Source organism: Danio rerio, chromosome 10 (genome assembly GCF_049306965.1).
Source record: "Danio rerio strain Tuebingen ecotype United States chromosome 10, GRCz12tu, whole genome shotgun sequence".
Taxonomy (NCBI): Eukaryota; Metazoa; Chordata; class Actinopteri; order Cypriniformes; family Danionidae; genus Danio; species Danio rerio.
Window position 1 is genome coordinate 24,237,145 of NC_133185.1, and position 16,519 is coordinate 24,253,663.

At 39.6% G+C, this 16,519-nt stretch overlaps 1 protein-coding gene across 4 annotated transcripts in view; it reads left to right on the plus strand.

Moving 5' to 3' along the window:
* The window catches only part of lrrtm4l1 (leucine rich repeat transmembrane neuronal 4 like 1), a 318,547-nt gene that overhangs the window by 256,627 nt on the left and 45,401 nt on the right, over positions 1–16,519 (plus strand). For 2 of the 4 annotated variants that reach the window (XM_073913412.1, NM_001386662.1), the window contains 1 exon segment: positions 1,252–2,897. In XM_073913412.1, the coding sequence (XP_073769513.1) occupies positions 1,269–2,897 (1,629 nt within the window). In that variant the 5' untranslated portion in view covers positions 1,252–1,268. 4 annotated transcript variants of the gene reach the window in all.

Sequence of the window (16,519 nt, forward strand, 5' to 3'; positions counted from 1 at the left end):
TCTAACATAACAAATCAATTATTAAAGCAAGGTATGTGCATTCAGGGGCAATCTTGTAGCTCTTCCAAAATTGTATATTACAAAGAAAGAATGATAGATTATGGCAGTCATTCTAAAACTTTCAAATCTAAATATTTTGTCGCAAACATATGTAATGGAAATTCATTTTTAGATGAGCTTTATATGTTAGAAACTTGTCTAAGACTCATTATTACATTTGTGTGTATCTGTGTTCTCCATATGTTCATCATAAAACCTATGTGTGTACATTTTTATAGATAACTATATTTCTTTAGGTGAAAGCTTTTTCATTATCCTAAGAAGGATGTGTGGTTGTTATGAGCATATCGCACGAACAGCAGAAGACACCTGACGTAATTGTAGATGAGGCCTTATTGGGAGTTGACCTCGTAAGCAGTACAAACTAGATAAAAAGGGGAACACACTTTGCTTTAGTATCTCACTCTGCAGAAACTGTTGTTGCTGTATGACTGTGATCTTCTTTATAAAGAATAAAACTTGTAAAAGACATCCCGGGTAAGACTTTGTTTCTTGACCACTGAGAGAGCCTCCTTAGAGAAAAAAGCCACTACACATAACATTTGGGTTATTCTAGTATAAATGGTCAGAATGGCTGATATTGTCATTCTAGTAGTTACAATCGGCTCTCAAGAGCCATGAAGTTTATAGAATAGCATGAAATTTCAAAAGGACTATCTATTCCAGACATTGAAAATCAGAGAGTTGTATTTTTTTGTCTGAATAATGGAATATAAGAGATTTTGCTTGGCGTTTAGTGGTTTACTCTACTGTGGCGACCCCTGATAAATCAGGGACTAAGCTGAAGGATAGTGAGTGAGTGTTTGTCATTTTCAATGTTACCTTCTCTTCAGCAAAATGCATTTATCAGTGTCATTTAATTTCCTTCTTGTTCAACATTCTCTTAAGTCAAATACTGTCACTAGGCTGTTAAAATACTGTCTATGGCAATGGAATATCAGCTTTGTAGTGAGGAAAAGTCTGAGAATTTGGTGTGTGGCTTAGAGTAGGAACTCTGCATAGTTATAAAGTTAAACTGATGTCAAAATAATTAATGACCACAAAAATACTGTAGGTGCACACAAACCATTGTAGATGTTGTTAGAAGAAAAATGTTATCAAATTTACCTTGATAAAACAGTATTTGGCTATAAAAAATGTGTCTTTATATTAAACATGATAAGCTGACATTGTATTCTTTTCTTACTGCAGGTTCTCTTGCGTGTGACATGAGATTAGCAGGCCTCCTCCTGCTTCAAGCCTCCTCCCTCCTGCTGTTCAGTTCTGGGGAACGAATGTGCCCCTATAGCTGTCATTGTGAGGGAAAGATTGTCCACTGTGAGTCGTCTGCCTTCCAGGACGTCCCAGAAAATATTTCAGTTAGTTGCCAAGGTCTGTCTCTGCGCTACAATGACCTGCACACAATGCTCCCTTACCAGTTTGCCCATCTCAACCAGTTGCTTTGGCTTTACCTGGACCACAATCAAATCATGTTCGTTGATAGTCGTGCTTTCCAGGGGGTGCGGCGATTGAAGGAGTTGATCTTGAGCTCGAACAGGATTTCACAGCTCCACAATGTCACATTCCATGGAGTACCTAACCTTCGTAGTCTCGATCTGTCCTATAACAAGTTGCAGGAGTTGCAGCCTGGCCAGTTTTATGGTCTTCGAAAACTGCAAAATCTGCACTTGCGTTCAAATGGGCTTACGGCAATCCCTGTCCGTGCGTTTTTGGAGTGCCGAAGCTTGGAGTTTCTAGACTTGGGCTATAATCGGCTTCGGGTTCTAACTCGCACAGCATTCCTAGGTTTGTCTCGACTTATGGAACTCCACCTGGAACACAATCAGTTTTCACGAATCAACTTCTTTCTCTTTCCACGCCTTGCCAACCTTCGAGCCCTTTACCTACAGTGGAACCGTATTCGAGCTGTCAACCAAGGCCTTCCGTGGAGCTGGTATACCCTGCAGAGGCTTGACATCTCTGGCAATGAGATACAGGTACTAGATCCTGTAGTCTTTCAATGCCTTCCCAATCTTCAGGTTCTCAACTTGGAGTCTAACAAACTCGCCAATGTCTCTCAGGAAGTTGTGGCTGCCTGGATCTCACTAACAACTATTAGCCTTGCAGGCAATATGTGGGATTGTGGTCCGGGTATTTGTCCTCTTGTTGTCTGGCTCAAGAATTTCAGAGGCACCAAGGACACTAATATAATCTGCAGCAGTCCCAAACACCTTCAAGGGGAAAAAGTCATTGAGGCTTCAAAGAACTACATTGACTGTGATGATTATGAAATTACCGCTCAATCTCCTTTGTATCTGCAGACGTTTGATCCAAATTATGACCTTGCTCTTGAACCAACTGAACCAACAATGGCTCCTACCACACCGCCACCACCCCTGCCATCCCCCGCCTCAGAGGCACCTTTTCCTCCTCCCCAGCCTCGCCCACCTCATCGCCCCACCTTTCCCAGTCGTACAAACACAGATCCCAGAGACTCTCATCAACGGACACCTTCATCTTTTGACAGCTCATTAGTGACACCAGTTCCTGAGCAAGACAACGTGTCATTTCACAAAGTGGTTATGGGTGGTGTGGCACTATTCTTCTCAGTGTCCCTTGTTTTGTCAGTAATATATGTCTCCTGGAAACGTTACCCTGGCGCCACTCGGCTGTTGCAGCAGAGTTCAGTGGGCCGAAAGCGAAGGAAAAAAAGTCAGGAGCCAGAGCAGAACCTGAGCTCCCAGCTCCAGGAATATTACATGAGCTACAACCCCGCCGCCACACCAGAAGCCTTGGAGGTGCTGGGAAATGGAACAGGTACCTGCACCTGCACCATATCCGGCTCCCGGGAATGTGAGGTATGACATGTGAAAGCCGCCTAAAATCAAATCACATCAAAACAAATGAACGCCTCAGGAAATAGAGGTAAATTCTTTATTGTGCATGGTGCAAATATTCATCAGAGCAAGAGTAAGCACCCTTGACTCCTTAGGTAGTTTATAAACGGAATTGACTACATTTTTTGGCTTTGCAATTTCATTGATAGAAATGGTCAACTTATGCTTAATACCCCTGTAGAAAATACATATGAGGTTCACACGATTCACTTGTGCAATCACATGTTAAAATCGCATGTGAACGTTAAAAATAAAATTTAACTTTCCAAAACCAATTTTCACTTGCTTTACACTTTTAATGGATGTTCCACTTGTGTTCTAAATATTTTATATTTGACTGTAACAAGTGAATGCACAAATGAAGCTTGTGTGATTTTTTTTCTGTAAGATTACTGATGATTATTTATATTTAAAGCCAGCTACTAATGTGTCGGCCAATATTAGAGACACTTAAATGTGCAAAATGACAAATAAATCTCAATAATTATGCATTTTTTACTTATCACAGAGATATTTATAACATTAAACTATCGCATTTAGGAGTTCATACTTATATGATTAAATATATGTAGTGTAGTACATCTATAATGTTGTCATATCTAAACTGTAAACCAGGAGTCAATGGTTCCTTTACCAAAAAGCACTGCCCTGCCACACGCATCTGCATCTTGATATTGACCCCCTTAAATTTGTTTCACATTGTGAAAGGCTTATTCACTTTTCACCCTAATGTTTATAATTAATATTCTTTGTGTTTGTAACACTGATATTCTGTTGAGATATAAAATGAAAGCCTCAGATTTTTGTATGATCTTTTAAACTGTCAGAATCCAGCCTGTTTCATTTGTAATGTGTTTGCATAATTTAGTTTCTAAAAGTAAAGCTGGAATAAATTTTAAAAAAGACATCTGTCAATAATTAAAATTGCAGAGCAAGCTAATGATGTATTGATTGTCATAACCCATTAGAGCATGCAAAATGACTCTTTCCTCACTCTCTAATGTCGTGTGTTTAAAAGCATCTAGCTCTCAAAGCTGCTTTTTATTTAGATTCTTTGGAAGATTTCAATTGCTACATTTCCATTTTTCATTTTATTCAGCTGTTTCATTTTATGTCACTGTTATTCAGTCAGTTACTGTATCTTTTAATCACATTGGAATTACATTGTTGATGACAGCCAGGGAAATAGTATATATGGTAGGCAAATGTTCAGTCTGAGGCATAAGTGACAATGCTGTTTTTAAGAGTCATGCAAAATCCCATGATGCATCTCTACTTCAGCTCAGCCGGGAATAGTCTGTAAAAATCAGTAAAATCTTGACTTTCGTCTTCTGGCTTTGATGTTGTAAAGTGCATCTCACAGCATAGAGATAAATCTTATCAATGGCTGTGCACCAGGCATGTTTGAACAAAAGGTTTATTTGCACTTAAAAGAGAAGCTGTATATGACTGGGAAACATAAATACTCAGCTGTAAGTAATCTACTTATTCAAATTAGCTAATGGAAGTAACCAAATATCTGTGAAAACGAAAAGCAATTAAATGTCTCTCTAAATATTTAGCTTGAGCAGTGAAGTTCAGACAAGGAACATACAGCATAGAATTAACTATGAGGTATGCTGATAATACAATACCACATATGCTAATGCAAGCTTCCTTTAAATTGGTGTTTCAGAATTTTGCTCATGTTTTACAGATTACATAAAACAACACCTCTATAACAAGATTTTTGGTGATATGACAGGTTCATTTGCAACTTGTCAGTGCTCTTGGTGCTACTTCAAGAAGATGCTTTGTATGCTGCATTGTGAGAAAGTACGATAACGTTTTATTGTTCTTGCAAAGGAAATTTGACTATTGCATTAGCTGGACTTTTTATAGACATATGCAGTGAAGCCAGATGCACAGCTTGATATCAGTAAGGAAAGAAGTAACTCCATTGACTCTTATGAGATATGGGTGATTTTCATGATTTCTGAGACCCTGGATAGCATTGCCTTCAGCCATTACCCGCAGGGGACTGAGGTTTGGTTTTAGGCACTTTTCTTGAGTCTTATTGTGGCACCTCCTGCTTAGGTGCTGCAGGCCCTTTCGAATAGAGTTCCTGTTTGCTGCCCACTCTAGTTTATTGACCGGTTGGACCCCAGGTTGGCCTATACATCCCCAGGGTCTTTCCCATTTATGGTGACATGGGTACAAGGAGTTTTTTCTCACCTAAAGTTACCTGACCATTTCTTAGAAGAAGGCTTAGAAGAAGATTTTGAATAGGTTCCCATGGAGCTTTTCACGTCAAGATTTTCACCTGCTGACAAACTAGAATTTCTTTAGTGAGTGTGTATTTTTTTTCTTGGTCCACCAATAAAATGTGACAGACATAGAAATGTATAGAGCTAGATGTCCAGATTAATGTATTAAAAAAAAGTTTTATAGTACTCAGTTGGTTTGAGTTCTTTTCATTAGTTGTGCTCAGATTGCTTATTTTACTCAAATGGATTAAGAACACAGGACTCATTAAGATTAGTTTTAGAACTTAAATGATTTGTTGCAATCAGCTTCCTCAAGTGGTTTGAGTTACCTTAACATTTTGGGTCTTACAGTGTAAATTTTTGCGGGGGTTACTTCACCAATATGTTGTTTAAAACCCAATCGAATTCCATTCATCATTTACACGTATACTTTTACAAAAGTAAGAGGATTCTTTCTGTTGACACATTCATCCAAATGTATAAAGCCTTCATAAAATATAATAATAATAATAATAATAATAATAATAATAATAATAATAATAATAATAATAATAATAATAATAATAATAATATCAATAAAGCATCCAAATTGCTTTGGAACTTTCATTTTTTAGAGGGGCACTTTATACAAAATTGTTCAGGGGCTAGATATCACTCATTAAAAAATGTTTTTTATTAGTTGAATATTTTAACAATATAACTTCTTGCAATAAATTTGTTGTGGTTAACAGTAGTTTATATATCTATTTCCTTTTTGTTAAGAAGTAATGGATTTATTTAGGTGTGCATTTTAACTTTTATGTATCAAATTGTCAGGATTCTGCCACTTCAGTCTTGTTAATTCTTGTTTTGGTGGCAGAGTCCAGACACTAGTCCTTTTATGTCTTGTATGTTGGGCTTGGCTCGAATTTCTTGAACGTTACAGTATGTCATTGTGTGTCTTTGTATGAGATGTTAGGGCGTGCTCAGGATGCACACTATCGTCCTGGTGTGTTTGTTGTTATGTCTGTGGCATGGTGTTTTCGTTCTCAGCACTCCAGTCTAGGTGGTTTCGGTTGGCGCTGGGATCGCAACACGCATGTCACATTAGTGAGTGCATGGTGAGTGTTTTTATTTATTGTGTACTCGTGTCTTGTGTTCAGTCTTCTGTTGGTGTTGTGTTTAGCATGTGGTTCATGTTTACATGTGGCACAAGCTTTAGTGTCGTGTTTCATGTGAACACGCGGTAAATGTGTTCTCTTATTGGCTGCATGTTCTAGTCTCGTTTTATGTGAGCACATGGCTTGAGTTGTCTCTTTGTGGCATGTGCTCTCCCATCTTTGTCTATTTCCGGCCTCCTTGTTAACCCTTTATTAGTGTATTCAGTTCACCTGTTTGTTATGGAATCAGTTCAGTCTCAAAAGAAATTCACGCAAAAGACACGATGTACACATGCGTAGCCAAATTCACGTGCATAAAATCAAATTCACGTGCGTAAAATATTTATTTATATTCACAAAAAATTTTCACGTGCTCAAAATAAAAATACATTTTCATAAAATACGTTTCACAAATGCAAAACACCATTTGCAAATGTATAAGAGTGTACAAAAAGTTTTGAATGTTTAAAACTTGCGAGTTTATCCTGAATGAGAATGTGCAAATCATCTTTCACGTACGACTCCCCCTGGATACGTGTGTGAGTATTTTTGAGACTTTCCTGCCAGAGGCAGGGTAACTCGTACCTTTCAGCCAATCAGATGAGAGCTGTAGTCAATGACACCAACTCTGCGCTTCATTTGCGCAGACTGTTTCTCTCCAGCATGGCGAACGGAGAAAGCAGCAGTCGCAGTTGCACTTTTTTTTCATTTATTTAATTATTTGACCATAGCCTCCCTCTTTTTATCCATTATTTTGCAGCAGCACCGCTCTTCTTATTTATTGTCTCGCAGCCTCACGAGCAGAATGTAGAATATCATTCCGGTAATGCAAGCACAGCAGTTCCATTGTGGTCTAGCGTCAGCGCGTTGCGTTATCAAGCTGCCGACCTGTGTTTGATCCTCACCAGAGGTTAATTTTTTTTTTCATTTTTATTGTTAAGACATATAAAACTGTAAGGTTGTTGAACATTTGAAGTTCTAAAGCAGCTGTTTTCTTTAAAAAGACTTAATAGTGTAATTAGAAACTGAATTGGAAATGACCTTATTTTAATATAGTCAGTCGTGAACTGAGGTGGGCTTAATAAACAAAAATATACTCATAAGCATCATTTACAATAATTATTTATATAACTATTCTGGAATGATAGAGTATATTTTACACATTATATTACTAAAGCCCAACAGCAGCTTGTTTACATTCATTGGATATAATCAGGGCCAGAGTGGGACTCCTTTTCAGCCCTGGAGTTTCAAGCCTTTGACCGGCCCACCTCAGTTCACGACTGAACTGAGGTGGGCCGTTTTGATAACACAGTCAGTTTGATAACACAACGCGCTGACTGCTAGACCACAATCGAACTGATGTGCTTGTGTTACCGGATTGATATTTCATCATTCTGCAGGCTACATTCTGCTTGTGAGGCTGCGAGACAATAAATAAGAAGAGCGGACCTGCTGCAAAATAATGGATAAAAAGAGTGAGGCTGCGCAAATGAAGCGCAGAGTTGGTGTCATTGACTACAACTCTCATCTGATTGGCTGAAAGGTACGAGTTACCCTGCCTCTGGCAGGAAAGTCTCAAAAATACTCACACACGTATCCAGGGGGAGTCGTACGTGAAAGATGATTTGCACATTCTCATTCAGGATAAACTCGCAAGTTTTAAACATTCAAAACTTTTTGTACACTCTTATACATTTGCAAATGGTGTTTTGCATTTGTGAAACGTATTTTATGAAAATGTATTTTTATTTTGAGCACGTGAAAATTTTTTGTGAATATAAATAAATATTTTACGCACGTGAATTTGATTTTATGCACGTGAATTTGGCTACGCATGTGTACATCGTGTTTTTTGCGTGAATTTCTTTTTAGTCTAAACTGATTCCATAGTTTGTTTGTTAATTGTTTCTGCTTATAGTCTTGTCTTGTCTGCTGTTCTGTGCCAGTTCATCGTTGATTATTGCCTTGTCCTGTTGTGTCTAGCCCTGCTCTTCCCTGCCAGCCTAGCCTAGCCCAGTCTAGTCTGTTTTTGCCTTTGTGTTAATATTTTCCCCAATCGGTTGCTTTTTTTTTTTTTTTTATAATTAATTAACCCATATTTTGGCAGCTCAGTGGGCTGCACTGTCACCTCACACCAAGAAAGTCACTGGTTTGTGCCTCGGCTGGGTCAGTTGGCATTTCTGTGTGGAGTTTGCATGCTTTCCCTGTGTTTGCATGAGTTTTTCTGGGGTCTCAGGTTTCCCCCACAGTCCAAAGACATGGGTACAGGTGAATTGGGTAAGCTAAATTGTCTGTAGTGTATGTGTGTGAATGAGTTTATGGGTGTTTCCCAGTTATGGGTTACTTCTGAAAGGGCTTTCACTGCGTAAAACATATGGGTAAGTTGGCGGTTTATTCCGCTGTGGCAACCCCAGATTTATAAAGGGACTAAGCCAAAAAAAAGAAAATGAATGAACGAATAAACCCATAATTTACTGCATTTGAGTCTTTGCTCCTTTTCCCCACTCTACACCCTTGACACAAATATGCACTCCAAACTTTTCTTCACTAAGACATGTTGAATTCTTCTTTCATCAATTGCAATGTTTTTAAATTGCATTGTTAGTTTTTTTTTCTTACCATTTAAAAAAAAATCTCTTTTATTTATTTATTTATTTATTTATTATTCTGTTAAGCTGCTTTTGACCATTGCATGTCCACAATAAATGTATATAAGAGAATTGTTCAAAGGATCATGTGCAGCATCCTTCATGTATTCTCTTAGGTAAGAAGAAAGCTCCACTTAAGTATCATACTTGCGGGAAAATGTGCTTTATGCAATGGCAAAATTAAAGCTTGAAGCATCAGAATCAGCACTCTGTATCGGTCGATCACCATGACAAGGAATAGAAAGTCAGTATCGGCTGTAAATATCTTGAGCGTCCATAATATATAAAGAGTTGATCAGAGAACAACATTGACAATACTGTCATGCTTGCTTGATGCCTTTTAATCAAAGAGGGTCTCTTGTTTTGTTGTTGTTTTCAAATTTGGTGTTTAGATTCCAGCAGCCCTCAAATGAAATAAAAAATCGATTGGCTTTTATTAAGGAGACAGTAGTTCAGTTAAACTTGTCCTACAAAACACTGTGTGACTGTAAATGTTTAATAATTGAAGATTTGTCTAAATCAAATTACCCCCAATTTATTCAGTTAATTGAATACATGATTATTTAATCTCTTTTTTTCCAACCAGTGTTTGTGCTGTTTACCTTCTGTAAAATTAATATAATTACAATCCAAAACAAAGTACTTTACTTGCAGGTTGCCTCATGTTGCTATTGCAGGTTGTGTTTATGTGTTGCACCATTTGTTTACTGTGTCAAATTTGAGTTTCATTTAGCCCAGCGCTTACTCATTTTATCCTCGGTGCGAATAGGCCATTTGATGTGGAGGAAAATGTAATTTTAGTCTAGGTATCTTTTCAGTCAAGTTCTGGAGTCTAATGGGCTCAAGATCAAAACATCTCATTATGATTCACACTAACCTTAATGAGAATAGGACTTTTAAAGAATATTTTTTAAAGAATGAATCTTGAAATAAAATCTCCTTATTCTGGTGATCAATCTGTGAGAGAGCACATGCTTTAAATGCACCCGTTTCATATACCTTTCCATTGTCAGTTTCAGATGAATCTTTAGATTTTTTTTTTCTTCCTTTTGTTATTGTACCAGTTCTGGTGATGTTTAATAATATAAGAGCAGGCGTCCATTCTGCTTATGCAAGCACAGTGTTGCTATACCGGGTTCAGAGCTTTTCATTTCAGGCCAAGCACAGTGGAGGCCGTCCCTGTGGATGCTGGTAAGACGCACTGATCATGAGCAGTACCAGTGTATCACAGTGTGTCGAGGCTTTCGGTCTGTAATGGAATCTGCAGTGGTGAGGAGGAAGTGGAGAACGAATGAAAGCAGAGGCAGCCTTTTTGGACTTGAATGAGCTTATTCATCTGCTCCTTTCCCACAGAATGCATTAGTAAGATTGAGATATGTTGGCTTTGAATTGACAGCCCATGAAAGTAAAAGTGTGCCTTGTGAACATGCCTATAATATCTGTGCGATGTATATATAGTTAGGTCTATAAATATTTGGAAATAGACACAATTCTAACATATTTGGCTCTATACACCAACACAATAGATTTCAAATTAAACAAACAAGGTGTGCTTTAACTGCAGACTGTCAGCTATAATTTCAGGGTATTTACATTTAAATTAGCTGAACGCTCTTGGAATTACAACAGTTTGCATATGTGCCTCCCACTTGTTAAGGGTCAAATAGTAATTGGACAGAACAATAATCAAAACTTTCACTTTTTAATACTTGGTTGGAAATCCTTTGTCTGGAACGCATAGACATCACCAGACGCTGGGTTTCATTCCTGGTGGTGCTCTATGGAATCAGATAAGTCTCTAAAGAAATTCATGCAAAAGACACAATATACACATGCGTAGCCAAATTCACGTGCATAAAACCAAATTCATGTGCATAAAAAATTTTATTTATATTCACAAAAAATTTTCACGTGCACGAAATAAAAATACATTTTCATAAAATACGTTTTACAAATGCAAAACACCATTTGCAAATGTATTAGAGTGTACAAAAAGTTTTGAATGTTTAAAGCTTGCGAGTTCCTCCTGAATGAGAATGTGCAAATCCTCTTTTACGTACGACTCCCCCTGGATACGTGTGTGTGTATTTTTAAGTCTTTCCTAGCCTCACTCTTTTTATCCATTATTTTGCCGCAGCTCCGCTCTTCTCTTTTTTTATTGTCTCGCAGCCCCATGAGCAAAATGTAGCCTGCAGGGTAATGATGAGATTTAACTATCTTTCGGACCACGCAAGCATAACATCGCCATTGTGGTCCAGCGGTCTGCAAATTAAATAAATGAAATAAATAAATTATGGTCAAATAATTAAATAAATGAAAAAAAAGTGTGATTGCGACTGCGAACAGTCTGCGCAAATAAAGCACAGAGTGGGTGTCATTGACTACAGCTCTCATCTGATTGGCTGAAAGGTACGAGTTGCCCTGCTTCTGGCAGTAAAGACTCAAAAATACACACACACGTATCCAGGGGAGTCGTACGTAAAAGAGGATTTGCACATTCTCATTCAAAACTTTTTGTACTCTTATACATTTGCAAATGGTGTTTTGCATTTGTGAAACGTATTTTATGAAAATGTATTTTTATTTTGTGCACGTGAAAATTTTTTGTGAATATAAATAAATATTTTATGCACGTGAATTTAATTTTATGCACGTGAATTTGGCTAAGCATGTGTATATCGTGTCTTTTGCGAGTATTTCTTTTGAGACTTATCTGATTCCATAGTGCTCTGCCAGGCCTCTACAACAACCGTCTTTCCTGCTTGGGCATTTTCCCTTTTGTTTTGTTTTCAGCAGGTGAAATACAAGCTCAATCGGATTCAGATCATTTGATTGACTTGGCCGTCGCATACCGTTCTACTTCTTTCCCTTTAAAAACTGTTTGGTTGCTTTTGCAGTTTGTGTCATTTTCCTTCTGCACTGTGAAGCTCCGTCCAATTCTGACGTGTTTGTCTTAATATGGGCAGAAAATTGCATGAAACACTTCAGAATTCATCCTGCTGTTTTTGTCACTAGTCACATCATTAATAAATACAAGACAAACAGGTCCACGCCATGTCACTACATCATGCTTCACTGCCTAGGATCATGATCTTCTCCTCCCGTCACTCTGGTACCAGTTGATCTTGATTTCATCTGTCTATAGGATGTTGTTTCCAGCACTGTGAAGGTTTTTTTTTTAGAACTCTAATCTGGCCTTGTAAATCTTTGCATTATGTATAGTCAGATGCTTTTCATGGTCTTAATTAAAAGAGTTGGAACTTTTTGCATATTTTAACAATTTTATTTTATATAGTCAGTACAGATATTTAATTAATGACAATTATTTAAAAGAGTTTGAACTAAATATCTGACACTGTATCCTCAAATTGTCTGCAAAACATATGGAGATTAATTGTTATAAGACAGGAATCTGAAACAACAATTTCACAACTGCACACAATTTCAAGAAAATTTCAATTTTCAAAAGATGTCAGCTCATCTGGATGGAGATATTTTTATTGGACAAAGTTACTATTTTGCAGCATATGGTCAAAGTTGTAATTTAGCAACATATAAATGATCATTGGCAATTGTGCAAATATGCAAAGTTAGTTTTACATGAAACTTTGAAAACATGAAAAATTGTGATTTTTGCTCATTTAAAACATACAAAGTTACAATTTTTCTACATTTAAATGGTAAATAAATGATTCAGCAACTTTTAAATGAACAAAGTTACAATTTAGCAACATCTTAAAAAGAAGTTGTACAAGCTCATTTATAAATTTTTTTTTCAGCTCAGTCTCTTTATTCCACAGCGGAATGAACCACCAATGTATCCAGCATATGTTTTACACTGTGGGTCCTGCCAGCTGCAAACCAGTACTGGGAAACATCCATACACACTCATTCACACACACACACACTAAATTTAGTTTATTCAATTTAACAAGTGGCGACACAGTGAGAGTGGGGCTGTAGGTAGTGCTGTTGCCTCACAGAAAGAAGGTCGCTGGTTCAAGCCATGGTTGGGTCAGTTGGCGTTTCTGTGTGGAGTCTTCATGTTCTCCCTGCGTTTACGTGGGTTTCCTCCTGGTGTTCCGCTTTCCCCCACAGTCCAAAAACATGTGCTATAGGTAAATTAGGAAGGCTAAATTGTCCATAGTGTATGAGTGTGAATGGGTGAGTATGGAGTGAGAAAAAGTGAGTTTCCCAGAGATGTTCCGCTGCGTGAAACGTACTGGATAAGTTGGCGGTTCATTCTGCTGTGGCGACCCTGGATTAATAAAGGAACTAAGCCAAAAAAAGAAAATGAATAAATGAATGAATTCAACAAGTACAAGCTATAATTTTGCAAACTTTAAATATAAAAACTTTTGGTAATTAGCCAAATTATTGTATATCAATGGTTTGTTCTGCAGACAAAAGAAAAAAAAAGTAGCTTAAAGGGGCTAATAATTTAACCTTAAAAAATGGTTTTATTGTAGCTGAAATTGTCACCGACTCGGTCCCAGTCATTCCCCTCGCTGACCAGCAGAGGTCACCATCTCCGGACTTCTAACCATTACGTCATCCTTTTCACTCAGTTCCCAGCACACCTGTTCTCCATCTCACTAATGACCCACGTACCACATATAAGCAGCTCACACACACAATTCATTGCGAAGTCTTGTTTAGCCCCGGCCAGCATTACTGAGCGTTCCATCCTGCCTGATTTTCCCGTTGATCACTTCAGCCCGTTTCTCGACTCTGCTCTGTCTTCTGCCTGCCCTTGACCAAAAGCCTGATTACACGGACTCTGATTCTCGCTGCCTGCCCCTGACTAAAGCCTGTATTACGGACTCTGAACCACGCCGCCTGCCCTTGACTCAAGCCTGGTAATCACTCTGCCTCTGTTATCTGCTAATCATCGTTGAGTTGTATGTTGCCGTGCGAGGTGTTGATGTTTAAGTGTGACTTAATAAATACTGCAAAATGGATCCCTCCGTGTCAGTCTCCCCGTTACAGAAGACTTCGCCCAACACGGATCCCGCAGCCATCCAGGTTTTGTCTCACGAAGTCACAACACAAGCTCAGGTATTGTCAACACACCAACAACAACTAACACATCTAACCCAGTTAACAGACGAACTGGTGAAATCCCTACAAAACCTGCAAGCTGCTGCCACTGCGCAACCCACCGCCAACTACTCTCCAAGTCCACTTGTTGTTGCACAACCCCCGATGACTTCCGGAGTTCGATTGGCTTTTCCTGACAAGTTCTCAGGTAACCCAGCAAAATGTAAAGGCTTCCTACTGCAATGTAAACTGTTTATCGCCCAACAGCCCCATCTGTTTAAGGACGAGAATGGGAAAATTGCTTTTGTGTGCTCCCTGCTCACTGGGAAGGCGCTAGACTGGGCTACTGCAGTTTGGCCAGACAGTACCCCGATATTTCCCTCGTTTAATGACTTTCTCAAACGTTTCTGCACTGTGTTCGATCATCCGGAGGGTGGTCGTAACGCTGGCGAAGAGCTATTGTGCATCCAACAGGGAGATCGCTCCGCAGCTGAGTTCGCCCTGCAGTTCCGCACTTTGGCAGCGCAAACTGGCTGGGCTGATGATCCGCTTGCCACGCTTTACAGAAAGGCTCTAAGACCAGAATTGCAGCGAGAGATGGCATGTCTTGACGAGGGAAAAACACTGGATCAACTTATCGAGCTTTCCATCAGGTTAGACACTCTCCTCCGCACTCGCAATCCGCTCTGCTCAATTGCTTCCAGTCCTGTATCCCCTGAAACCTCCGCTGAACCCATGCAATTGGGTAGAACCCGCCTGAACCCAGAAGAGCGAGAACGACGGAGAAGAAATCACCTGTGCATTTACTGCGGACTTCCAGGTCATACGAAGGTTTTATGTCCCAACAAGCCTCTCCCTAAAACCCTCTCGGTGAGTGCAACCACTATGTTCACTACCACTAATAATGTTTTGAATCTGCCTGTCACTTTGAGAAACGATGGAGATGAGATTGAGACTATGGCCATGATCGATTCAGGAGCCGCTGGTAACTTTATTGATTACACGTTTGCCACCACTCACTCCATTCCTTTAACCTCCTGTGATTCCTCCATAGCCATCACTGCTGTAGATGGGCGCCCTTTGGGAGAAGGACGTATAAAATTCCAGACCCTGCCAATCTTGCTTCAAACAGGCTCTCTCCATGAAGAGGAAATCTCCCTTCTTGCCATCAACTCCCCTAAACACTCTGTGATTCTTGGGTTACCATGGCTACAACAGCATGACCCTCAAGTCTCTTGGAGAACTGGTGAGATCACAAAATGAAGCAATCAATGCTTTACCCAATGTCTGTACTCTGTTTCCCCTGTCCAGATCAACACAATTAACAAGACCGAAGACTCTGAACTCCGTCATGTTACTGATGCTTATCACGATTTAATTGAAGCATTCAATAAGCAGAAGGCTACCAAGCTCCCTCCTCATCGTGATAATGACTGTGCCATTGAGCTGCTACCCGGCACCACGCCCCCTCGTGGTCGCATCTTCCCTCTCTCACAACCTGAAACTGAAGCTATGAAGAATTATATCTCTGAGGAGCTAGAGAAAGGATTTATTCGACCATCTACTTCTCCCGCTTCAGCAGGGTTTTTCTTCGTCAAGAAGAAGGATGGCAGCTTACGCCCTTGCATTGATTACCGAGGCTTGAATGAGATCACAGTCAAATACCGCTACCCATTGCCATTGGTTCCTGCCGCCCTTGAACAACTCCGATCCGCCCAGTATTTCACTAAGTTGGACCTCCGTAGTGCATATAACCTCATGCGCATACGACAGGGAGACGAGTGGAAAACCGGGTTCTCTACTATTGACGGCCACTACGAATATCTCGTGATGCCCTTCGGCCTAGCAAACAGTCCTTCCGTGTTCCAGGCATTTGTAAATGAGATATTTAGAGACATGCTCAACAAGTGGGTCATAGTATATATTGACGACATCCTGGTCTATTCCAATTCGCTATCTGAGCATATCCAGCACGTTCGGGCAGTGCTCAAACGTCTCATTAAAAACCAGCTGTATGCAAAGAGCTCCAAGTGCGAATTCCACCAGACCTGCATCTCATTCCTTGGCTACATTATCAGTCCAGAAGGCGTGGCCATGGACCAGCAAAAGGTTGACTCTGTGACACAATGGCCGCAACCCGAAACCATCAGGCAACTACAACGATTCCTGGGCTTTGCTAACTTCTACAGGCGCTTCATAAGGAACTTCAGTTCAGTCGCTGCCCCACTGACCGCCATGGTAAAAGCCAACAATGCTCGCCTTAAATGGAACCCCGACGCTGTCCGAGCATTTACCCAGCTAAAGACTCGCTTCTCCAGTTAACCCATTCTGCGTCATCCTGATCCCGAACAACCCTTTGTATTCGAAATTGACGCGTCCAACACTGGAATTGGAGCCATCCTGTCCCAACGATCCCTAGTGAATAAGAAGCTCCATCCCTGTGCCTTCTATTCTCGCAAGCTCAACTCCGCTGAACGGAACTACGATGTGGGAAACTGAGAACTCCT